The sequence below is a fragment of the Patagioenas fasciata genome, chromosome Z (genome assembly GCF_037038585.1).
Source record: "Patagioenas fasciata isolate bPatFas1 chromosome Z, bPatFas1.hap1, whole genome shotgun sequence".
NCBI lineage: Eukaryota > Metazoa > Chordata > Aves > Columbiformes > Columbidae > Patagioenas > Patagioenas fasciata.
The window spans coordinates 58,813,014-58,839,234 of record NC_092560.1 but is presented as its reverse complement, the minus strand read 5'-3'; the positions used below and the strand labels follow the sequence as shown (position 1 = coordinate 58,839,234).

The 26,221-nt window shown below is 41.1% G+C and overlaps 1 protein-coding gene across 1 annotated transcript; it reads left to right on the top strand.

Moving 5' to 3' along the window:
* Positions 1 to 4,854: 4,854 nt before the first annotated feature.
* SNX18 (sorting nexin 18) lies at positions 4,855 to 25,973 on the top strand. The gene is made up of 2 exons (XM_065861450.2): positions 4,855 to 6,639; positions 23,561 to 25,973. The coding sequence occupies exons 1-2, from the start codon at positions 5,082 to 5,084 to the stop codon at positions 23,812 to 23,814; spliced, it is 1,812 nt and encodes a 603-aa protein (XP_065717522.1). The 5' UTR covers positions 4,855 to 5,081; the 3' UTR covers positions 23,815 to 25,973.
* The last annotated feature ends 248 nt before the right edge of the window (positions 25,974 to 26,221 follow it).

The following is a 26,221-nucleotide window of genomic DNA, read 5'->3' as shown; positions in this document are numbered from 1 at the left end:
GCACATAACCCCACTGCCACAGCATGGGAAAACTGCACACATAATGGATTTATCTTAACAGCATCCTTAGATGGTTATGAAACATTATCTCTTCAGACGAGGAATGGAGTCAGATTCTCCTTTCAAGCAATACTAAATGGACGGAGTAACAGCCATACTAAATACTAAACACTAAATGACTGAGTAACAGCCACCTATTACACAGATTGGGGCTGAGAGAGTTAATAGGTATCATAAAGGTCAAACAAGAACCTCAGTGTTTCTGCCTAATTATCTTTAATTTTACATAGCCTTGTTTGGGAAAAAAAAAAAAAAAGCCATTTCTGCTTAATTTATGTTTCCAGTTGAAAATTATTTTATTTTCTCCTAAATTCTACTGCATCATTTCCTAAATTGTGTCTCCATTTCTGATGCCCTTTTTATGTTTTAAAGTACGATTCTGCAAAATATTTTAAAACTAATCACATTAAATCTTTTAGAAACTGGGGAAAAACAAAACAAAACAAAGCCACAAAACACTAGAATAACGTATTTGTCGCATTTATTGCATTTCCTTCACTGCTTTGCTAGTTCAAAGCCTTCGCCCGCTTTTACTCTGGTAACTTCAGAGTTTAAAATCATTTCGTGCCCTCTAGTGGCCGCCCTGCCAGGCACCCTGAACTGCTGGTCTGGGAGGACTGAGAATTGGACATTAAAGCTACAGACGATGTAGAAATTGAACACAGTTTATCCCCTTTTTAAGTGCAATTGATTATCCATCTCTACAGTTTTTAAAAAATATAGTGATTTCTAGTTGTGATGAGAAAGCAACAAAAAAATCTAGTGGAGAAACAAACAGCAAAACAAAATCATTTAGAGATACAACACAAATGGCAACAACAACAGAAAATCACATATGGAGTAAGCATTTGAATGAGTCTGCTCTTAGAAATTATATTGATGAAAACTGGCCTATTTGTAGCCATTTTCTTGTACAAGGCACTATTCAGTGTGTTTCCTACTAGGACATTGTTCGATATTAAGACACACACTCTTTTTCCAGGGTCCACAAAGGGAAATCATCACAATGAAAAGGCTAAGTGTCACCAGAGCTTCATCTTCTCTCATGGAAAATCACTTTGCTTTTCTTACTGAAGCAGAAAAGTGATAGCAGAGAGGAACATTAACAAAACAATGAAGGAAAGATTTGGGGGCTTCAAGGAAAAGTTACACAAGGGTGACTCACATTTGCATTATTTTTAGTTCCAAAGCTGCTACTCATTCATTTCTTCCTAATTCAAGATAGCCTAAAATATTTACCTTTTCACCAGAATGTTCCCAAATTTTTTATTTTAAGCTTTTGCACCTGAGCAGAACAACAAATTACGCTGCTTTCAAACAGCTCTTTCAGCATATATTGTAAGGGGTCTTGAGATACCTAACTCCAAATTAAAACAATGAGATACCCCATACATAGACATCAGTAGCCATTTGGCTTTCAGTTTCCCCCCCCAAATTACAAATCCATGGGAACACATTAAATAATTAACATTTTCACTGAATCATAGGTTATCAGTCTCAATAAGATCAAAATAACATTCACTTTGACTCTGCAAATTCAGTTCCCAATGAGGACAGTATAAATTTCTGAGCAAGAAAAGCATTCAGATATGTGCTTCGTGCAGCTAAAATGCTGTAAGTCAATAAGTGCCATTCTTATTTTGAAGTCCTTGCCTCTACTAGCCTGAATGACAAGAAATGAAGCTCAATCAATCCAGCTCTCCTACTTGGCAGTGTAGGTGGTTATCAAGGGCCTAAGAAGCTGAGTTCTTCAAACCCTTTGAAAATCTTTTTTTCAGAGTGGCTTCTAATTTAGCAGGTTGGTTTTCTTGAAAATAATTGTTGAGGTTTTAAAAGTGTTAATTTTAACATCACGATAAAGTATTTACACATCATGGTAATCAGAGTTGACTCACTGGTGGAAGAAAGATGTAAAATGTCATTTACAGCTTTATTATTGTTCCAAGTTATCTTTGCAGTTTTGTCCATTAGGGATATAGTATAACACACTTTTTCCTTTCATAATTTTGCCTTATTGATGACGTTAGTGCCTGAAAAAAAAAAAAAAAGAAAAATGACCCAATTTTATGCAACTTAATTCTTGATAAAATCTCAAGGTAAAAAATAGAAGATTTTAGAGAATAACCACTTCACTAGTTTACACTTACTTATTTAAGAAATATTATTCTCATTAGCTTTACAGATCTTACGCCTTCAAATTCTCCTGATAGCAGTTTTTGCACTTGTTGAACTTGATGGCGTTTGTGTCTGTTTGAGGTGCAAATACTGAGCCAGTACTTACTAAGAAAAGGTCAGACCAGTCGTGCTGAGTGGGGCGGGGAGAAGCAGGGCAGCTGCCACCTTCACCACCAGATCCAAAGACGTAAGGCAGACCACCAGCCCAATGTTGTTCCTTTGTCCTGCTCTGGCTGTGACAGCCACAGCCTGCCAGGTGTTGGCATGACCGCTTGGAGTAGCAAAATCCCATCACTGAACTGGCTTTGCAGCTCCACGAGGCATCTTGTTCATCACTCCAGGTGGTTCAATGAAAGCAAATCTCAAATGTATCTATTTACACACATCTGGTAGCTTGGCATCATTTCCAGTATTAATCACCTCACATGAAAAAAAAATACTATTTCAGATAAAACCATATTAATGATTAAGGACATTAAAATTAAGACAAATAGGACTGAAGAGTTTGGGAAAGGAGTTGGATCAGTAAAAGCAGTAAAATATGTAAAAACCAATAAGCGGTATAGAATAGGCAGATCAGGACCTAATTTTCCTCTAGTTTAACCTGTGAGGAGTCTAATGAATGCACAAGATTGCCCAGATCAATGTTAGGAGTAACTTTTGAAGGAATACAAATCCCCAATCACTTATCTTTGTTCATGGTAGTCAGAATTTGGGGTGAAATCTAAGACCAAGGTTAAACTGATCCACAACTACCTCCTGTTGGGGGTTTTAGTTCTTACTCCAGGTTGGACACACGGGTGGAGGGCAGCACACTGGACTTCAGATCAGGTACCATGGGAATCTCTGCATTTGGCAGAAGAGAACCACATCTGCATCGAAGGCAGATGCTGATGGTGCACCGGCTGCAGTGGCAGAACGCTGATGAACACTAACCTTGATGGAAAATGAGCTTGGGCAGTCCTGAGAGTGCTGACAAATGCTGCTGCAGGGCTTGAGGAGCACTTTAGAGCCTGTTGGCGGGTGAATCATCACCAGGCCAGGTCATCATGCTTCCACCAGTACCAAGTGAGCCATTGGGGAAAAGCAAGAAGCCTGGATACAGAGTTGTCTAAGTCGAAGTCTTCAGCTGCAGCATCCTGGGCAGCTGCCGGCTCCCTCTCAGGAGTAGATCGATACTTCTCATCTTATCACTGATGTGAATATTCTGTATTGTTCTCCATAAAATTGCTGCTGCAAATTCAGTGCTTGGATTTGGAGATGGTGGTACAGGTGACAGACCATGAATCTGTTCCACTGGGCTGGCAGGTGAGGAGCTGTTTGTGTGGTGACTGGTGTGGTTCTTCAAGCACCATTGATAACAGCTAATTAAAACAGATTTCCAGAGATGAGCAAAGAAGGAATCTGAGACTAACATTCTAGGTTGTGATGAGCTGATATATTTTAAAAAAGAACACAAGCCAAGCAACAGCAACAGAAAAGCACTGTGATAATATGTTCAATGACATTAGAAGAATGAAGGTCAGAAGAACAAAAGTGGACAACAGCATAACCCAGGTACCAAGCACAAAAAAACCCAGCAATGAAAGCAAGCAATGGGTCTTGTAGCACTCTGGTGAACTGAAGATGATTCCAGTGATGCTCAGATGAAGGTAAATTGTCACAAAGACATTGGAAAAGCAACGTGCTCTTTGAACTGTTTCAGATAAATGAGCACAAACTGCCTATCTTGCAGGATGCTGATGGGAAAACATGAATAACTGGGGACTGAACAGGCACATCTCCTCCAGAGAACTTATTTCTAATTGTTTGTGGACAGGTAGAAATATTGAGAGAAACTTGTTGTATCCAGGAACCCAAAGAGAGCTCAGACATAATTAATGGGATGAGATTCATACCATTAGACAACACACGACCAGGTGCCACAGGAGTTAGGAGGGGAAATGATCAGGGCAGGGAAAAAAACACCAGGATGGGATTGAGGCTGTTCCACAGAAAACCAACATCATTAGCATTGCCACGTTTTTGGATAGAGCTAAAACGCGTATTATCCACGACTAAAATGCACGCTTTCCTGACTTTAACCTTACTTTTCTTTGTAAGCAACGATCAACTGCAGGAGGACCTCCAGAAATGGTGCAATCTCCGTGCAGCCTGTGCGTGATGCATCTCATGCAAGTGCTGAAGCAGCGATGACATCTGTTGGTCCTGCTCATCACCCAGGGGCCGTGGAAAGAAAACCGAGCACCTGAGAAGGCATGCAAGCTTCTTGGCCAAACCTGGAGAAGTGGTGGAACACCTAGGGGGCAGCGGGGCGGGAGGAATCGTTATGTGACCGAGTTGTAGACTTATGAGAAATCAGGCAACGGATCGAAAGAGGCTGCACGTGCAGGCGATACCACCTGTAAAACCCGGTACGAGACGCTGGAACGGCGGCTGCGGGAAGCGCTGCCCGCGGGGACCCCGCCCCGCGGCCGGGCCCGCCGGGAGCCCCGCGGCCACTCGGACGCCAGGGGGCGGGCGGGGCGGGCCGGGGCCAGGCCCATCGATGGGGGCGGCCGCTCTGCGCTCGGCTCCTCCGCCCTGCCTCTCGGCTCTGGATTAGCGAAACTGGCGACGTGGGACGGTCTCCGGCCCGGCCCCCGCGCCCTGCCGCGCCCGCCGGGGTGAAGCCGGGACTCGGAGCCGGCCGCGCCGCAGTGCAGCGAGCGCAGCCCGGGGCGGTAGCCAGCCGCTGCAGCGTCCCCGCCGGCGGGACGCGGAGGCAGGGGGCAGCCGCGGCGCTCGCCCGCCGCAGCCCCGCCGGTGAGGGGTGGCGGGGAGCCCCCGCGGGGGGCGGCGGGGCCATGGCGCTGCGGGCCCGGGCGCTGTACGACTTCAGGTCGGAGAACCCAGGAGAGATCTCGCTGCGGGAGCACGAAGTGCTGAGCCTCTGCAGCGAGCAGGACATCGAGGGCTGGCTGGAGGGCGTCAACAGCCGCGGCGACCGCGGCCTCTTCCCGGCCTCCTACGTGCAGGTGATCCGCGCCCCCGCCGCCGAGCCGCCGCCGCCCGCGCGCTACGCCAACGTACCCGCCGGCGGCTTCGAGCCGCAGCCGCCCCCCGCCGCCTTCAAGCCGCCGGCGCAGCAGCCCCTGCCCGAGCCCTTCCCGCTGCCCCCCGCCGCCGCGGGGTACCCCTTCCCGCCCGCGCCCTACGGCGGGTCGTACCAGCCCAGCCAGGGCAGCGATGACGACTGGGACGACGACTGGGACGACAGCTCTACCGTGGCCGACGAGCCGGGTGCCCTGGGCAGCTCTTACCCTGACTATGAGGCGGCGGGTGGCGGGGCCTCCGGCCGCTACCACCTGTCCACCCGGTCCGAGCTCTCTCTGGGTTCCCGCGGCGGTGGGGGCCACCCAGTTGGCCACCCACACCCGCCCGGGGGCGGTGGTGCCAAGAGCTCAGCCACCGTGAGCCGCAACCTCAACCGCTTCTCCACCTTTGTCAAGTCTGGCGGGGAGGCCTTCGTGCTAGGCGAGGCGTCGGGCTTCGTGAAGGATGGCGACAAGCTGTGCGTGGTGCTGGGTCCCCAGGGCCCCGAGTGGCAGGAGAACCCCTACCCCTTCCAGTGCTCCATTGAGGACCCCACCAAGCAGACCAAGTTCAAGGGCATGAAGAGCTACATTGCCTACAAGCTGGTGCCCAGCCACACAGGGCAGCAGGTGCACCGCCGTTACAAGCACTTTGACTGGCTCTATGGGCGCCTGGCTGAGAAGTTCCCTGTCATCTCTGTGCCCCACTTGCCAGAGAAGCAGGCCACAGGCCGCTTTGAGGAGGACTTCATCTCCAAACGTCGCAAGGGCCTGGCCTGGTGGATGGACCACATGTGCAGCCACCCCGTGCTGGCTCAGTGCGATGCCTTCCAGCACTTCCTCACCTGTCCAAGCACAGATGAGAAGGCCTGGAAACAAGGCAAGCGCAAGGCTGAGAAGGATGAGATGGTGGGTGCCAACTTTTTCCTGACCATCAGTGTCCCCACAGGCCCTGGGGCCAGCCTGGACTTGCAGGAGGTGGAAAGCCAGGTGGATGGCTTCAAAGCCTTCACGAAGAAGATGGATGAAAGTGCCCTGCAGCTTAATCACACGGCCAATGAGTTTGCCCGCAAACAAGTCACTGGTTTTAAGAAGGAATACCAGAAGGTGGGGCACTCTTTTAAGTGCCTCAGTCAGGCATTTGAGCTGGACCAGCAGACCTTTTCAGCTGGCCTCAACCAAGCCATAGCCTTCACTGCAGAAGCCTATGATGCCATCGGGGACCTCTTTGCAGATCAGCCACGGCAGGACCTAGATCCTGTGATGGATTTGTTAGCGCTGTATCAGGGGCATTTGGCCAACTTTCCAGACATCATCCATGTTCAGAAAGGTAACACCTGTACATGTTTTCTGAAATTATGAAGTTTTATGTATCAGTGGTATGCACGCAGAAGGAGGGACCAGAGTCTAAATTTGCCGCATGTCTGGCTTGCTGAGGTTGGCTGAAGTCTTTCTGTGTTTATTCAGGTAAATTGTTGCTAAAAGTACAAAAAACACATCAGGGGTAATTTTTGTTCTGCGCCAAAGGTCTAGACATAGTTGGGAATTTTGTGGGTTAAGTTTGCTGCGTTTGCCTGTGTATCTCTGAAAGAAACCTCATCTGCCTATACTGCTGATACATTAAAGATTAATGGGCATGTTTATGACCCCTGGAGGTCACATGGTATGAAAACATCTATTACTCTTTGATGTATATTAGGTATCTTAAATCTCTGGTCTAGTTGATAATAAATATGAAATAATCTGAAGATGCAGGTACTGTGATTGACCACCTTGCTTCAGGTGCACAGGTGATATGTGCATTTTGCAGTGTCAGACAGATATTCAGAGCTGCTGGGGTTTCTTAGTTTGGCTGTGCAGTAAACTCTCTTGGTGCCTTTGTAAGTATAATGGTCTCCCACGCTGTTCATAGTTTGAGTTGTTCCTCTTTCGTGCTTATTACCATGAAAATATGTTGCTGACCTGTTAGCCTTGCAGCGTCTTTCTAGCTGAAACATGATTCAGATTGTTGTTTGCATGACACTTTGTGAACCGTCAGAGAATAAGAAACTCCAAAAATGAAAGAATCATCTGCTATATAACTAGTGACACTTTTTCAGATAAATAGAAGTTTGTAGGACTGTATCTGTGTAGATTTCCCTGCTGTGAAATTAATGACTTTCATATACTCTTCACCATTGTGAGAAGACTAGTCTGTCATTCTTTCTTTTTGCTGTAGTATTCCTTACATGTAGTTTTCATCTTGAAGATGAGGGAGGTGTGGGGATTTGAGCTGTAAAAGAGGCCAAGAAAGCATCACATATGCTCTGCAGAAATGGATGTGTGTAACAGTTACCTGAGAAAATACTTGAGCTTCTTTTGTTGAAAATTATTATGGAGGTTAGTGAGTAATGTTCTGCATCCCAAGAGGTAGAGCCTGAATTGTCACTCATGGTGAATCTGTCTTTTGTGCCCTTACATGACATTTTCAAGACTTTTGCATCTGGAACAGTACCTTGAGTTTGACAGTAGAAGGGTTGGAAGAGTTTTTTCAACAGGTCAAAAAGGGAGGCATTTGGGAAGTATGCATTATCGCTGGGAAAATCTGAGGAAACTGAGTTGGTAGAAAGTGCACAATTTGTTGTTGTTTAAGAAAGTAAGTTTTTCATAAAAGCTGCATATATCAAATTCAGATTTCCATTCTCTTGTCGAATCTTGAAAATTTTGAGTGGAAACTTAAATAATGTTACTTTGAAGAGAAAAGAGTAGTGTGCAATTGAACCTTTGAGGAGTTGTTCTGCTAGCTGCTGTGGCATTGTGTTCTGATAACAAATTTCAAGTATTTTGAATTTGGAAAGAAGGGTGGCCTTGTCAATGCCTCATGTTTGGGAGCAGAGCATTTTAAAATGAGTTGTCAACTAGCAATAGGATTATCTGTAAGCTCCTGCAAAAAATAAAAGGGAAAGATTTTTTTATCAGGTGGAAAAAACAGCAGATTACATGTACTAATTAAATAATATATCCTTGGGCTTTAAGGCTATAAAGAGTTCTTCACTGCAATAGTTTTGGAGATAAGACTTGGAGGAGAGGATTGGGAATAAGAAGACGGATGTTTGACTCAACACTGTTTCTTTTATAGTTCTGTTTGAATTTGTGCTCACTGGTTAAGTTTACCTTGCCGAACTGGGAAAGTTCATCTGAATGAGCTTCCACTAGAGCAACACATGAGTATGATGTATGTAGAGTTGATTTTGTGCCAGAGCACTGTCCTGGAACTGGCTGGAGAAATGTGCAGCTGGTTTTCATGCAGGTGTTAATGCTCCAGCACCTCTGGGGCAGTGCTGCCTTCAACACAATATTATCCCTGGTACATAGTGGCCATCAGAAAATGGCATGGGCTTGAGAGACTTGTCTCTGGAGCGTCCACGTTCATGATAGGAACAGGGTTAGAGTTGAATTACATGTTTATTGTTGTTGTTCACTTTACAAAACAGGCAGACTGGAGGAAAACTGAGAGGAAGATGTTTTTTGCACCTGGTAAATTGCTGGTTTGATACTCTTAAGAGCTACTTGTAACAAGATATAACTTTTCAATTCCAAATTGTAAACTTCAGATGAAAAGATGAACTCTTTGGTGTTCTTGCAACGTAAGAGCTTTCTTTTAAATTTACTATCTGGGATAGTTGCCAGTTTTGAGAATTATTGTTGTCTGTATAGACTAAACAAATATCTGTTGGTGATAATAGATCATCTGAAAAATGGAGCTGACATGTCTTTCAAGTGTTTTATTTTCTAGCGTACTACTTCTTTGTGCAGTAAAGTGACCCCAAAGTACCCTTAGAAGTGGTAGAAAGAGCAACCTGATTGATGCATTGCTTACGTGGCCATGCCTTTAAAAAAACCTCTGATGTCTGGAGTAGTTCTCCTGTGTTTTCTACATAGTGCAAATATATTGTCCATTTGGGATAAAAGCCAAGACCTCTTCTAGATTCCATTTCTGTATTCCTTTAGGCCTGAGGAAGACTGAAAAATAAAGGCAGCTGTGCCCAAAACATGCCCGTGTCTGTGGATAGAGTGTTCAGCTGCCTTGTCTTGTTACAAATTTGCTCAACTGCAGATAGTTTAGCAGCTACTGAGTGTGATCTGGAAGTGTGTTTTGTGGTATGGACTGAGAAGTCTGTACCTCCGGGGGTTTTTAATCATTTCTGCAACTTCTGCAAAAAGAAGGACAGAGAATCTGTAAGTCGGAGACAAAAAATTCCCTCTGTTTGGCCTTTGTCTTTTCACCTAGAATTATGAACAAAAGCCATGTCAACCCCGCTGTTGCTTTGTCTGCGCATCAGCAGGAGAATGTGTTGACCGTTGTGTTTTTAATTGCTATGGAGTCCAGGTCTTTCTGCCTCCCATGCTGAGGACATCATACATGGTCTGAAGTCTGCAGAAAGGGATTGTTATTTTGGTCACTTGTGTAAAACATGTGAACCAATGGACTGTAGGAACATTTTTAAACTGTTTATTATCTTATTAGTATTGTGTTTTATGAAATGGCAATAGCTTCAATAGGAGATATTAAATTATCCGTTTCCCTCTGCATCCTTCATCTTGATCACACAGTGTTTAAGGAATGTTCCGTGATGGAAGGAAGCTCCTGCTCCAGAAGAGACAGAGGAAGGGTTTTAACTGTTCTGTCCCACATGCCAGTTCAGGATTAGCTTGTCAGTGCTTTGCCAGAGACCTTACCCGGTTTCATGTGTGTTCCAGTCCAGGTCTGAAGAGTCATAGAATTGAGTGAAGAGCACACCAAACTGGAAACCCCACATTTCCATCTGGAAATGCTTGGTTTGAGAGTCTCACTGAGGCTGGTACAAAGCATATCAGCCCTGAGGCACACATCCCTTACAAATGAGTTCTTGTTTTATTTGAAAAACTAAACATTTAGGAGAAAACTGGCACGTATAGGGGTATATGATGGCAGAGTGGTGTCTAAAGTATCTAAGCATCCAAATACTTCTATGCATCCAGGCCTCAACCCCCAACAGGTGAATGCTTATAAAGTATTTCCATGAAAGTATTCCTGTGCATACCTATGTTTTGTGGAGTGGAAGATCTAAATATGTTAGACAGATATACTTGTACTCAGTTTTCATTAGCCTCAGAAAATATTTGTAGAGGAGCAATATTAACTTCAGTAGGCTCAAAAGCCAAGTTGCACTGTTGTAATTTTGTTTTGCAGAACTGGTGTTTCTTTCAAGAAATACTAGAACCAGTTGCTCTAATTTTGAGAAGAAAAGCACCCTCTCATCTTGATTTGTAGTGGATAATGCCTTCTATTCTGTGTATTTAAGGTCTACTTGTGGAAATTCCCTAGGCATTCCTGGCAAAACTAAATGTTAATTGCTAGAGTTCACTCAACTGATGAAATCTTCGACTTCAATAATCTTCAACATAAATGCTCACTGCAGGCCTGTGCAAGTTTAGATTCAGAAAATTTATGCACATGTAAGAATTTTAGATCGTATATGCTAGTATGGTAGCTCATGTTTCACTGGCTATCTTCATATTTGTTGAGTGAGAGTAGAGAAGTTACAGGTTTTCAGGTTTCTTTCTTTCAAGTTTTGCTTGAGGAATTACAACAATTGGCCTTTTGGGATTCCTGAAAGTAGAAGAAATACTAACTTGCTGTTTAATCTCTGCTTTCTGAATTTCTCCTTTCTCTTAACATAATGATGTTAATACTAGACAAAATCTTGGTTAAGATTTTTATACAAGAGACATGAGAAAGTGGTATAAATATTTTCTGAGATGTATGTAACAATTCTGTTTCCTTGGCATGCTGAGATTTAAGACACTTATTTTAAAAAAATTCCTGAATTAGTTTTTTGCTTCTTGATCATTGTTTGTGAAAAGTAAAATAAGGCAAATGGTCTTATTTACCTGAAGCAACCTTAATTCTAAATACTGGCTTTAAAGAACGTGCTGGTTGTGTTTTTAGAATATCTTAAAGAACTATATGTGAAACATTCCAGCTGGAAATGCATCAAGATTTCCAGCATCAAAAAGCCCCAAACAACACTGAAACCTGGAACTCTGTAACATTTCCAGCAATGCTTTTTTTGTCCGGTTCCCCCCCCCCTTTTTTTTTTCAGGGGGATGGATGGCTATGTGCATTCACAAATTAATCAGACTGGGTAAAATTCACACCTAAAATTTTATATCATAGTGTAAAAGCAGTGCTTTTCTCTCTTGCTTACTTTCTAACCTCTTAAATTTGTTGTGTGGACATGGTTTTTCCAACCCTATTCTTCCTTTTACCCTTTTTTTTTTTTCTCCTCTGTCTCTCAGATGCATATACTTTGCATGGGGTTCGACTCAGGTAGCTACTGGCTGAGACCTAGCCATGTAATCCTAGCCACATGACCGTAACATCAGTAAAAAGAGATTGGTACCTACATTTCGTCTTTTTAAGGACTTAGATGAGAAAGGATGAATTACTCCAGGATGACTTTTTTTTCCCTATCATCCTCCCTGTTACATCAGTGATGCAGCATTGTCTGCTTGCTGCTGAATCATGCAATTTTACCTCCCAGTATTCAAAGGTAACCCAAAGGAAACCGAGACTTTTAGATGGCTAAAATGCAAAAGAATCTCCACATTTAGAAAGTGTATAAAATTTCAGCTTCCCTGCTCTGGCAGGGGGATTGGACTAGATGATATTTCGAGGTCCCTTCCAATCCCTAACATTCTGTGACTCTGTGAAAATCAGAGGACAATAAACAAGGCTAAAATTGAGCAATAGCCTTCTTGAAGAAGACAAAACAGAGAGAGAAAAAAAGGACTTCCATGCCCTGTCTGCCTAAAAGATGCATGGGTCTTTTTAAGGTACGTTGGTTTTATTTTTTCTCTTCCACTCCGTCTATAATCTCTCCTTACCGTAGATTTTTAAAGGAATAAGAATCATGCAGTCATGTCTTTCTCTTTTCTGTTATCTTTTGAAACCCACTAGCCTGATATGGTACACATTTGATGACAGAGAGACATTTCATAGCTCATAAAACCCCAGTGAGAGAGGGAGAGATTTTATTTTTATTTTAATTTTTCAACAATGTCTGGTAACAGAGAGGAATTGCTGAACTGTACCTCCCTGGGAGAAACCACTCGCATTACTGTACACCAGAAGGTCTATCCTGACTGACCGCTTGATCCCAGCAGGCTGGAGGAGTTTTGATCAGAGCTCATCCCTGTTTGCATGTTTGATGGCAGGCAGTGCCTTGTCACCTCCTGTGCTCTTACAGGTACTTGCTCACCACAGTGAGGTCCTGTCTACTGAGAAGACTTTGTCGGCAGCTGGAGAGCAGCAGGACAGTGTAGATACTGAAGAATTAAAAATTATTTTGCAGAATCACAGAAGGGTTGGGGTTGGAAGGGACCTCTGGAGATCGTCTGTAGAAAGATGAAGTAATTTTATTTCAAGGACTATGTAATACCTTTTCAGCTTGAATTTTATGAAGAATCTAGATGGTGAGATGGTTCTCTTGCAGCTCAGAGAACTCCAGGTCTTGCTGGAAGGACTTCCATCCAAACAGGAAAGTCAGGAATTGGTAGACTGGAAACAGAAAGTAGCTCTTAGAGCTCTTCCAAGTTTTTATAAGCGCATTATCGAAAACAAACAAGTTGGCAGATTTTTCTATTTTGCAAGTCACCTTTGAAACAAGGACATGTTCCAGCCTTTTCAGAATCTTTCTGTGACTTCATAGTTAGGCTTTGTTTGAACAGTTAAAACACCAAGTTAATGTGTGCAGACTATATGAACTCATCCACCTGGTACCTTACTTTTTAATTGTGTGGTTCAAATAGCACTGCCTACGTGCAGTTTTTTTGAAACAATGTGAAAAGCAGATTTATGCTATGATTGGGAGTTTACATTGCTTTTTTTGTCCCATGGTAAAAAGCAACTTGCTATTCTAGTTTTTTTTCAGGCATACCATTTTGAATCTTTATATGCATGAATAAATACGCTGGCTAACTGGCTGTATACTGATGAACAGACCCATTTTACCCAATATCATGATAATGACATGAAATTTTCAAGTTGTTTGCTGTTTTGTGCAAGCCCAAACTCAAAGTAGCAGGTCCTTTCCTCCTAAAAAGGCAAACGATTGTCTTCTGCCTTTCTAAAACTATACTATTCTCTATTACAATATATACTATATTAATTAATTTAATACACATATATTTATAATTTTAAATTAATATAATGTTATAAAATATATAGCATTTATTATCTATAATATAAATATAGCATGTTATTGTAATGTTCACATGTTCTGCTTTTGTCTTATATATTTAAATTGGTTACATTAATGATGGTTTACTTTGCATATTTTTCCTGCAACAAAGAGTCTACTTCTTTTTATCCTTACAGAGATACTGCAGCATTTAAAGGGTGCTAGGGATCGTGACTCTCTTCCTAAGAATTTATCTTGAACTGTATATGCATGTTGTATTTCCTTATCTTAAGCCAGTAGTTGATGATGGGCAAGCAAACACTATGAATTGTGCTCTCTTTTTTCCTCTCTTCAACCTTTACAGAGAATGACATCCAAAAGCAGCTCTTTCATAGCGCCCCAATAAAGAAGGGATGTACGAGTCAGTGCAGCCGGCATTTAAGCTTTCTTCTCTTGGTAACAGTATATGGATGTTGATACACAGTGTTATGTGTCTTCTCCTGTCCACCCACATACCATGGATCTTAAGAAAATTTTGAAGAAGCTACCATTTGATATAATAATGCTTAGATACATTTTGACTGTGTCTTATATATGTCTTCTATAGATTCAGAGGAGACATTTATGCTCATGCTATTAACTAGTTTTACTGAAAATAGATTTATATCACACATGCATAGCATAATTTCTGGTTTAGGTTGCAGTCTTGAAGTCAGCATTATGAACAGGGCATTTACAAAAGCCTGTAGCCTCATTCTAGTGGAAGAGTGCCTGTTCTTAGCATCTTAATTGGGAGAAACTAGTGCTCAGAACCTGTGATGGCTGAACTTTAACAGGCCAACTTAAATTCTGGAAAAGCAGAAATTTATCTTAAAAGCTTGTTTGATGCCATGTTTAGATGTAAGCTAGTAAGAAGTATTTAAAACCACTGAAAGGTTTCATCTTGGTACTTCTGCAAATTGCAATGGCTTAGATTTTCAAGTGTGTCTATGCTGAAAAACATGACTGGCTCTCTTAACAGGCAAATGTACCGTGTTTCAAGAAACCAGTCCAGTTTAAGTTTCTTTCAGTCCTTTCTGTAACCCCCGTATGCAGTGTCACCTGAAGCCATACCACAGAAAAACACCTTAAATGTATACGTGAGTGCCAGAATACAGAATGCCTTAAAACTGGGCAAAACCAGCATTTCTTAGCATTTGCCTCTTGGACTGTGATGCAAAACACTATACTTGTGATAACGAACAACAATATACACAATTTAGCTGGATTTTAAGATTGAATTATTCCTGGCAGGCCTCCTTTCAGACATCTCTGTAGGTACCTATGGAGTCAGAACTACTCCTGAACACAGTTGAGGCATGCTTTAGTGGCTGGAAAAGAGTAATTTGTGTGCTTAAAACACTGTTTGTATACTTTACATCTAAATATACGTTAGCTTTAAAGTCATTGTATTCAATATCTGAATAGAAAATTTCCATTCCAATTTTGAACAGTTTTTACATGCTGTTAAAAGCACTACAGGCTTTTTTTTGTTTGTTTTTGTTTTCTTAATGGGATTAGGCAGGGCAGTAGTGCAATAAACTGATAGTTTTTAAATGTTTCTTTCATTCTTTTGGCATGTTGCTCTCTCCTCCTATTATCAGCTGTTTCAGGGGCAGACTGAGGTGTGTTGGTTGCATAGCAGTGTGGTGGAGCATGGGCCAGCAAAACGCTCGTGCTGGAGGTGCTGCACACCAAAGCTTGTAGATTCCCCTGAAGGATTCTGGAACTGAAATGCGCATTGTCAATGTGATCATTTAAATATTTTTCATTAACATGAGTGTTTTGAAGCCTCTGAATATGCCCAGCTATGATTGCAGTCCTCGTAGATATGGATAGATAAGTTGTATGCTCATCCTACATGTGTGTACACCAGTTGGCAGATGTATGCACAATGAGTCTAATCAGGTCTTAAATATCACATTATTTAATTTTTTTAAAAATAGTTAGACGTGTATAGTATCCATTTACCCTGCTAGCTCTTTAAAATTGGGAGACATTTGACGCTGTGCATTCTAATGTGTTCATTAATCAGTTATATGTTGATTAAATTAATGCGTATGTTAAAACCACCAGATGAGATTAATCAAGTTTCTGAAGTCTTTTAGCAAAGACTGTTTTATTTGTGTGCAATCTCTGAATTGTGTAGATTAGAAGGTGATTTGATTTTTGAACTGAAGAACGGATGTCTACGTGGCAGCTTCCAATCAGCTTTGCAACAGGATAACTGGAAGAAAAATAATTCTGAGAATCCTGCAGTCAGTCAAAGTTAACCTAGATGTTAGCAGAGTACTGTAACTTGTGAGCCTAGGTTTATAGGATAGTATTTTATTCTGTGGGTTTTTTTCAGCAATGGGCAACAAAATAATAAAAAATAAACCTCACTTTTTAAACTATTTTTAGGCTGCAGATTCTAGAAGATTTATAGCCATTTTCATATCTCTATATAAAACACTGTAATACTAAAGTAATTATAATTCAATTTATTGTTATATTTCTAACTTTCCTTATGGAAAATAGAATTTTTTTAAAGTAGTTTTGCACCTATAAGAAGAAGAATATAATCTTTGAATTAGAAAGACTGATTTTGAAAACTTTGTTTTGTTGACACTTTCAGAAAGAACAAATGACTTAATCATTTTGTCTTTGATGTTGGAGATGAATTGTTTCTTTCTGTTTAAAACTGTAAAACCAAATCTTAAAGTAGCAGTCATTCCTACGTTAATTACTGTAATGGTCCTTTGTGACATTTCTTTTATACAGTTCAGTCCCTACTAGAGAAGTCTTCTGGTTTCAATTTCAGGCAAATTACCATTATGCTGCTTTCCATTCTAAATCTTGGCCAGAAAATGTAAAGAATTTGCAGAATCTTCATGTAGGCTTCTTTTGTTAATCTGCGCTCAGGGCATTCTTAAGCAAATAATCTGGCAACATAGTAAAATATCTATTCTGCTAAAAAAATTCTGCTGTTTCACTTTGAATTGAGAGAGGGAAGTTTGGGAGCTTTTTTCGGAGAAGGATTTCATGCTATGTGCAATCTCCTGTGGTGCTTCTGCAACTTCCCTTGTGTTGGAACTGATGATTGTGTAGCCATGGGCTGAGCTGGATTGCATAGCTCAGCCATTGATAAAACTAAGCCACCCTCCCTCCCCTCCAGGCCAAATGCAGTTTTTTGTTGAATTAGTCATTTGAGTCATCCCCTAACGTTTTTACTAGGTCTGGTGCAAGTGGGACGGCCATGTCAGCAGGCTTGTTCCTAGAGCAGGCTGCTAGATCTTAGGTAATGTGGTTTCCTCCACGGTTGTTTCTTTCAGGAAGTAGCTCAAAACTGTGCTACATGCATGTGGAATATCCAGGGTCTGCCTTTTCAAGTCTATAAGCAAAGAGCTGTAGTTAAATAACCTCACTATTAGGTACGGAAAAATAAAACTTACTTCTAGTTATAATTTCTGATTTTGCATCCTTTGATGAAAGCCATGTCATGAATATATTTTCTCCCTCCCTTTTAGAGATGGTGTCTTGTAATAAAAGTAAAGCCAGGGGAGTTGTTACGCTAGTTCAAAGCTCTCCCTTCAATAGCCTGTTTTGAAGGACACATCACACCTACTGTCAAACCATGTCTTCTTGCAGTCCCTTGCAGTTGTTTTACAATAATTCTTTAACTCAATATATGAAATAGAGTAATAAGAACATGGATATTTGCTGAAAGAAAGAATCACAGAATGGGGTTGGAAGGAACCTCTGGAGATCATCTAGTTCAACCCACCTGCTAAAGCAGGTATACATGTGGTACTAATCATAACTGACATACATGTAAACTATTATCTCACTACTAGTGAAATAAATCTATTTGCTTTGTTTTAGCATAATTCATCACTGAAGTGAAACAAATATTTCAATAAATGTAGAGATAAAGGCATTGCAATTATAGGATCTAAAAAATTAACTTGTTGGCTCCTGCAAGCTGGGTGGGGTTTAATTTCGGTGTGAAATACTGAAGGCATTAAAATATGGGTGACTTAATGGATGATACATTTTCCTGAGAGTGACTGTCAATTGCAAACCTTCCTGACTTCAACAGACACCACTACTTCAAGTAGTATATTCTAGCAGTGTTTAGCCAATGCTTCTTTGTGTTTCATCCCATATGGAGTATCACTGTATGCACTTAAATAATTGCTGCTACAGCAGTGACTTTTCAGAAATAGTGATACTGTTCTGAACAGTACCAGTAATTACTGTTTGTGTTTTTTAAGAATCAGGTAAGCGCAGATGTGAAATGGATGTTAAGCACTGTGCAAATACAGACCAAAAAGGGCTCTTCACCCGAAGAATTCACTTTCTTTTGGCTTTTCTTTATTGGATTAGTAGCTTCAGACACAGCTGACGTTTCACTCTTGCCTGCTGTATGCCACACTCAAAAGCTGATGTTTGGGTACTTTGAGGAGAGGGGGAGATGGGACACCCTCAGCAGTTACTGCTGCTCTTTGGCTTCTGGTTGCCTGTGCTGACAGGTGCAGGACAGACCTGGCTTCAGGTAGAACAAAGGAGTTGAGTGAGGAGCAGACTTTGATGGCAACCTTCATGAGCCAAGCCTCAAAACTTTTGCATTCTGGTCACGTTGCAGGCTGCAACTTGGGCTTGTATCATGTACACAGAGTGTGAAGAACCAGCATAGGGCTGGCTGCTGGTAAGCTGATGATACCATACAGTTGAGGAGCTTGGAGACACACATGCATTAGCATGGGTTTACATGTGTATATGCATGCTTACAGTGTGAAGGGGGAGTGAGTACAATTTCAAGTATAGATTCAAACCCACCCCTAGCTGACCTTTCACACAATCCTAAAGCCTTTATTAGTGTAATAAAACTGCAGGTGATAGGAAAATCTATTGTTTAACTCAAACCTGAGACCTGTCAGGTTCAGGAAACATTTCTTTTTAAATTTAAGTTTCCTGAATGTATTTTACTCTTTCTGCCTCATTGTAATGAATGTTTGCATGGGCATTCTTCTTTTTTTCCCCGATGACTCTTTAACTCCCATTTAAGTTGTTGTTTGTATTCTGTGTTTTACAGCTTGGAGGTATTTATTTCTAGCATGAATTTTACATTGTCTCTGTCTTCTCAGCTGCCAGCATATTACTATAAATGTTCTTTGTTAAATGTGTTTATATCATCTTGTGTTGTCTCACGCTTCAAAACAAGTACTGAAACCTGGGATTTTCTCTGAAGCCCTTAGTTATATTCAGTGAGCACTGCGGTTAACATCAGGCTTTGGGCAATGAAAAGTGGCATTCACATCTGCTTTTCCCCACCTTTAAGAACAAAAATAAATGCGGCATGGCTTTTTGCAGTGTCTTTGATCCAGGCCCTCTTTGCTGTTTGAAAGCTAGTCCTGATCACTGGAACGTGATCTTCTGACAGAAGGTCTTTTCATTAGACCAAGAGGTTTAAATGCATGGACATTAAGACTTCACTGAAGCTAAAAAAAGCAAAGAATTTCTTTTTATGTGTTCCGTCCCTCTGGGAACAGTACATTGGCAGATATTATCCTGGACATGTATTCTGCAGGAGGTTTCCTTAAGCTGATATGCATTAGGAGGTGGCTCCTTCTATTTCTTTTCCCTAAAATTCAGGTGTCACGGTTTCTCTTATCTTTTCTCCATACAGGCCACCAATAAAATCTGTCAAAGTTTAATTGCAAGGCGACAATAAACCGTGGCAGATGCTCTCTGTTACCCCACCCCGCATAGGAAAGATGATAAGGAGGAAGGAAGAGAGACTTTGCAAGTTAAAAAAACATTTTTAAATGCTTTACTAATGCTACTAATAAATAGAGAAAATAATAAAAAATATATAAAACCAATCTTGAATATCCAGGGGTATCACAGCTCTGCCCCTGCTAGGCAGAGGATGGAGTTGGCTGCAGCAGCTGCAGGGCAGGCACTCGGAAGTCCTGGGTGGGACTCCGCAGCAAACTGGTACTGGATTCACGGATGCAGGGTCTGGAACCATGCCTTGGATCGAAGGCCGCCACAGGCAGGGTCCTCCTCAGATGCTAGCCATGGTCAAAGAGAGTGAGACCCTCGTGATCTCCCACTTTTACAGGGTGTACGATGTGAATGGTATGGAATACTCACTTGGTCAGCTTTAGTCACCTGTTGTGTTCACCCCTCCTTGCAAATACGCCCCTCTTGTGATGGAACATGTGGAATTTTATCAGAATTCTTGGTTGTTATAGCAATAAATCTAAACGTGAGCTTCTTCAGCATTCCCTTGGTCACTCCTATCAGTCTGGAGCAGTGTCCAAAAACATGTTACTTAGGAGAACTTAGCTGAAAGGAAAATTCACTAAAAGAGAACTGGTCTTGGTTTTAACAAAACCAGGACATCAGGTTAGCCTTTTCTAGGGCTGTCATTATTCTGTGTTTGTTTTTTTACACGTCTTTTTTAGGTTGTCCAAATCAATACTAGATGTTCACGTCATTAAATTCATAAACCAGGAGATATTTCTGTAGGTGAGCAGAGGCCAGAGGGGGCTTCCAGCCAGTGAGGGTGGCAGCAGGAGCCGGCAGTTGGTGGATGAGGTGCCGAGGGCAATGGACAGAGGAGTGGGGATGAGGTGAGGAGTTCATGGTGCACAGCCCGGGGTGAGACCGGTTAGGCATTGTGGACTGGGAGACATTAGAGATTACCATGAGACCCATCCCCTGCTTGGGAATCTCTGAGCAAGAGCCTTGTTTTTTGGCAGGGATGCAGACAAGGATCTGCTCTCTGCTCCCCAGTTCCCTCACCATGTCCTCCTCCCCCTTTCACCATTAGAAACCTGCATGTGTCATTGCACTCTCTTAGAGTTCTGCTCATGTAGATTCAAATGGGAGGGCTTTATGCTATGGAGAAGTGTTTGGAGAAAGTTTAGGATGAAATATGTTATATTATTGTTAGTAAAGCTGCGTGCAAAGCCATGCAAACTAACACTTTTTTCTAAGGTTTACTAAACTAAGTCTTGCAAACCTTAGCAGATGCTGAACAAATTAAAAATGACATTGTAAAACAAATGATCATTTGCTTCTTAAAATAAAGTATGTGTGCTGTGTTACTCTGTGTTTGGGGAAGGTTCTTTGATTGTCCTAAAGTAAGCTAAAATTTCCCCACTCTAAAGTTATTTGAAGATTGTTTGACTAATAATTAAACACTTCACTTAGAGGCATTTAAAAAAAAAAAAAGGTAAATTTGTACTTAAGCATATGTATAAATTCTTGTCCTACACTGCTGACCTCTGGTTATAGTCTGCCCAGCTTTTAAAGGAAATTCCACTGTAGGACTCATATGGATCCATATGCATTAAGAGAGCGGTATTAATTGTTGCAAGTTTTCCCCTCTGATTCCTTTCCCTATTTTTTTATTTTAATGGTAAAAGCACATAATACATAATATGTCTAGTCTGGAGGAGTTTGGTGTTTGGTGTGGGTTTTATTGATATAAAATAATTTGAAGATTGTGCATGCTCCAGAACTTAGTTATGCTTTTGGTTGCTGATGCTATAAATTTCAGTATTTTTCTTGAAGTTTGGTCATTCTAGAAATAACATCTAAAGCTGTTTCCCACATCACAACTGAAGAGTTGTACTGTTTATTTAACCAGCTCCATCTGGCTTCCAGTAAGTCCCAGATTTCAGTTTTTCACAGCCATGCGTGTATTCCTGCCATGCCCGCTGAACTCAGAGAAAAATTCTGCTAAGCCTGGTTTTGTTTATTGAAAGAAGTGTCCTTTTTGGAGAAGAGGGAATTAAATATTTTTCAGATTGTGCTCTACCTCGCAGATCCTTCTCTCCTTAGAGGAGAAAATACAGATCTTCTGGCACAGTCCCACGGCTGGCACCACTGCATGTGGAAAAGTTTTTTCAGTGTTTTTTTTTTTTGTGCTGGGTTGAAGATGATGAGGGCAATCAGCTGCAGCAGATGCAGCCAAGCATTTAGCCGAAACGCCAGTGTGCCCTGGGGCCCTGGAGAGCAGGAGGTGGGAGCCAGGCTGTCCTGCAGCCCTGAGGAGATCCACTGCCCTTTGCCACTGGGCAGCTCTTCTGCTGCTTGAATATTGTCCTCGGCTGTGCAGCCTGTGGTCCGTGCTTACCTGGTAAATAACCTCCCTGCGACAGTTTAAAAAACTGGAGGGGAATTTCTTCTGCTCGAGGCTGAGAGCTCACACCAAGGCTGCAGGCAGGAGATGGCATGTACAGCACAGCCAAAATGCAAATTAAGCAGAAAAACGTTATTTTCCAGCTGTTGGCAATTAGAAACATCCTGCAATAGTTAACAAGTTGCTGTTAGAAGTTGAATGGAGCAGTCACGCATGATTTTGTGATTTTAGGAATTATCCACATTTCACTTAAAAAATGCAACAAACTCTCTTTCCCCAAGTCTACTAAATCATCGGTTATTTTAACTTGCTTCTAGTAAGGGTGCACCTTGACCCTCCATTCTACCTGTCTACCTGGTGGGGGGTTGGAGACGGGCAGGGGATGAGCTGCAGCAGGCAGGGAAACGTGAGAAGCACCTGCACGAAATGCAGCAAGCAGTGGCCATGGCCCCACTGTGTGTGCAGCGCAAGGTCATGCTCCAGATCCAAATTGCAGAGATGTGTCAGGGCACTGGCAGGAGGCTCATTCAAGATGGTGTGTTGAACAGGCACAGGAAGAAAAGGACAAAAGATAGGATTACTACTGATGAACTGTGGTTTTGCTGTTCAATGGTGTTCACTACGCACGTGGATTCAGGCTGATGAGAAGACAAACCTGCTCCTCCAGCAGAGAGAGTGGATATTGTCCCCCTGCAAGATACATGGTGTATGTATTTGGGGGTTATCATATACAGGAACAGGATTTGGACTTGATGATCCTTGTGGGTCCCTTCCAACTCAGGTCTTTCTATGGTTTTATGCAGACAGAGAGGTTTCTCTGTTAGCTTACTGGCTGGTATACTGTACAGAGTACAGAAAAGCATTTCTTCAAGGCAAATTAAAGAGAGTTCTGTCAGTGAACTGTAGTCATGTGTACGGTAAGAACTGTAATCTGAAAGGAGGCAGTTAAGACCTTACAAATAGTTGAAGGAACAAGTAACTTAAGTGTGATCATAAAGGATGTGAAAAATGTCTTTCACTAACATCTTGTGAAAAGATAAAAGCTGTACTGATCTGACTGGTTTTAGTTATGTGAATAAAATATGTATGTAATATTTAAAGCAAAAGTAATTGAATCTGAGAAAATGAATGTCTAAAGACACATCTTGGTACTCTGTCACCAGGTGAGTCTCCTTTGAGTAGGTCTGTTTGCGTTATATTTTGGTTTTGTAGGATGTGTGTGCTTTAATTAGCTATTTGGAGGAGGAGGACTGTCAATTCTCTTGCTCTGTTTTTCTTCTAGCTCTTATAAGACTGTGTTGGGTCTACCTGGGTGTCTGCAATTTTGGAATAAACTTTTAGATTCTCTAGCAGTCAATAATTAATTTGGGGGTATCTGTGGTGTAAAGGCAAGATTTGTGTATCCAGATCTTCTTCTGACATTTCACAAAGACTGGGAAAAGTGATGTTTCACAAAGTCCAGTTTCTTAATGAAGTTGTTTTTCTAGTGTTTATATGGGTTTAAATTGATCTGACTAGTTTTCTAGTGCTTTCTTTTTTTCTCCCTGCTGGTATATTTATTAGTTATTTTCTGAAGGACACCATCTGACTTTTAATATTGTGAAATACGCATGTTTTGCTAAATTTTGCAAGCTAGAGTCTTAAAAAAAATTGATTTTTTTTTGTTTGTTTTTCCTCAAATAAGATTCACTTTTCTGTGATTTTTTTTTAATGTGAAAGCTTGTTTTATTCTTCTGTATATATGCACACATATAAATACATTTAGAATGAGCCTTATGTAAGTCCTTGTTGTTATTAAATCACTTGTTAAAGTGGTCAAGTTGAAATTGTCCTCACAGTTCAACTATTTTGTTTTGTTCTTTACACAGGAGCCCTTACCAAAGTAAAGGAGAGTAAGCGGCATGTGGAAGAGGGGAAGATGGAGCTCCAAAAAGCTGAGGGCATTCAAGAACGCTGTAACATTATTTCTTTTGCGACCCTCGCAGAAATTAATCATTTCCACAAAATTCGTGTGAGGGACTTTAAATCGCAGATGCAGCATTTCTTGCAACAGCAAATACTCTTTTTTCAAAAAGTGACACAAAAGCTAGAAGAAGCTCTTCACAAGTATGACAGTGTTTAATCTCTGGACTCTGATCTGTGGACTTCCCTCACATGAGTGCGACTCAGGCGGCAGAGCAAATGCTTCTGCTGCTGAAGAACTGTTGCCAGTGGTAGATGGTGGTACGAGGATGGTTTTGTGCTCACCTGGAACCCGGGTTTAATCTCCAATTATGTAGAAAGGAAACAGTTATAGGGCTATGTAGTAGAAACAGTACCAGGCATTGTAACTAAGTTATACTGTGTATGCCTACACTACCATTGTAACTTTTTGAAACAGTTAGTATACTATTTGCCTTATTGCTTTTTGAAATATGGTATTTTAGTGCATACTTTGTAGACCTCAAAACCCTTTGGGTCTTTAAGGAAGCTGGCTAGATGAAAGCCTGCTTCAGATGCCTTTTTACTTTCCTAGATTTGGATTTCCTAAATTCAAACAATTCTCTGTTTACAGACTCCTACTAGAGCAGCTATGTGATTCTGTGCCTTTAGACTCTACTTTTCCTTTTCTAGTAAGTCACATTTTTATGATTGATTGAATGAAGGGTTGATGCCTATGACAGGAACTGATTATGAAACCTCACATTGACTGGAAAAAAATCAGCTGCCATCCAGTTTGCACATCAAGTACTGTCATACAACAAATGTTGGCTCCAAAAGGAAAACTTAAATCTCTTCACGCTTTCCATGAAAATGGAGACTACTTGTTACATGTACTAGAATGTTAAGCACATATACAAAAGTACACCACTTATTCTGCTTTCCGAAATGCATAATACAGTGAGGGTTGTTTTTTTTCTTTTTAGCATAAAGCATTATTGTGAGTGGAAATTTGAAGAGCTGGCCTAATAAAAACTATATCATGGGGATATGAATGCAAGCTTTGTGCCTGCAACATTTTTTTAAGTTTGAAATTATCTGCTTTTTGTTCAGTTGCTGATTCAGTTTAACTTCAGACTTGCATATACATTGCCAGTTGTCTGAGTTGAAACTCCACTGTGATTCATTAGTTTACTAAGTTACGAATTTTCAGGGATGTTCAGTAATATAAATGATCTAAAATAAGTCTTGGCTGAACTGACTTGGAAAACAGGTGGCATTTTTATGTTTGTAACACTTAAGAATTAACAATTGTCTTAATTTTTTTATAAATATTTTTGACAAGCAGGGTGCATTTATATATACACATAAACACTATCTTTTGAAGAGTTTTCTGGCTTATTTCCCTTGAATTAAGTCTGAAGTCTGTGTTTCTTACCTATTGGTTTTCTTCTTATAAGTCAGTATGAAAGAGAGGTTTATTTATCCTATCATTTTTCTCCTAGACAAAAATAACAAAACCTTCCAATAGAGCAAAATGTTTACTTTTTTGCTTTTAATTAAATTAATCAAACAGCTTAAACAAATGAAAGCCTGGAAAAGGAAGTTAAGCAACAGCTGCATCTAAGTACAAATCATTCCTCACCTCTGCACCAGAAATGTGCAGTTCTTTTGCTTAGTTATGTGGGTTTCTGTAGCTTACACCCCCACCTCTGTTTTAGAGGAATAAATGTAAGAGTATAGTTTTGGTTTTAAGATTCATCCGAAAATGCTTGGAGATTGCTGTTTTGCACAAGTTGTGTTTGGCAATGCTTCTAGAACGCATCCAAAGAAGTAAAATGCAGAATACTGAAGAGGAAAAAGCAGTATTTGTGAAAGAAGTGACAATCAGTGAGGAAAGACTCCATTTCCAGGCTGTTAAAAGAGTGCTGGAAACACCAAGGACCATAGTCATAGAGCTGACTGAGGCTATATCTTCTTCATAGTGTCTTGTTCTATGTTCAAAACTCGCCACTTCCCTGAACATCTCTTCCCAGCATTACTCCAGCTTCCTATGTGTTGATTAATTATATGAAATAGTGATGAGCTAGGTTTGAACTGAGTTCCATGGCTTACGTTTGTTTAAGCCAGATACTGTTTTATTAAGTGTCTTTGCAGTAACTAGATCAGACTACAATCAAATTAATTCTACATGGAGGTACTGCGACCTGTTTGGAAATTTATCTTGGTCCAGTTGAAGTATTCTAGGAGGTTAGTATTAATGACCTGCACATGTCCAGGAGGAAATTAAGCTGTGATATATATACATACAACATTTTCAGACAGGTACAGTTTTCCCAAATAAACTGTTTTGGCCTTCAACTTACTTTCTCAGTTGTGAATTTTTGGTGTGGGGGGAGAGTGGGGGTGCAAATTGGTTAAACTTGAAGTACCTAGAGAAGCTTGATTGGAATCCTGGATCTGAGTTTTTGCAAAGTTTAGAAAGTTTCAAACCTGTAGTCACATTAGCATCTTCCTTTTTTCCTCACTCGTTATAGAGTTGGAGTTAAGCTGATGCAGGGAACGTAAGTTCCATTAATGCTTAGTGCACTATGTGAGAACTATGGTTT

Coding starts and splice junctions, on each gene's coding strand:
- SNX18 (XM_065861450.2), top strand. CDS start 5,082: ATGGCGCTGCGGGCCCGGGCGCTGTACGACTTCAGGTCGGAGAACCCA. Junction 6,640..23,560: donor CATCATCCATGTTCAGAAAG/GTAACACCTGTA, acceptor TTCTTTACACAG/GAGCCCTTACCAAAGTAAAG.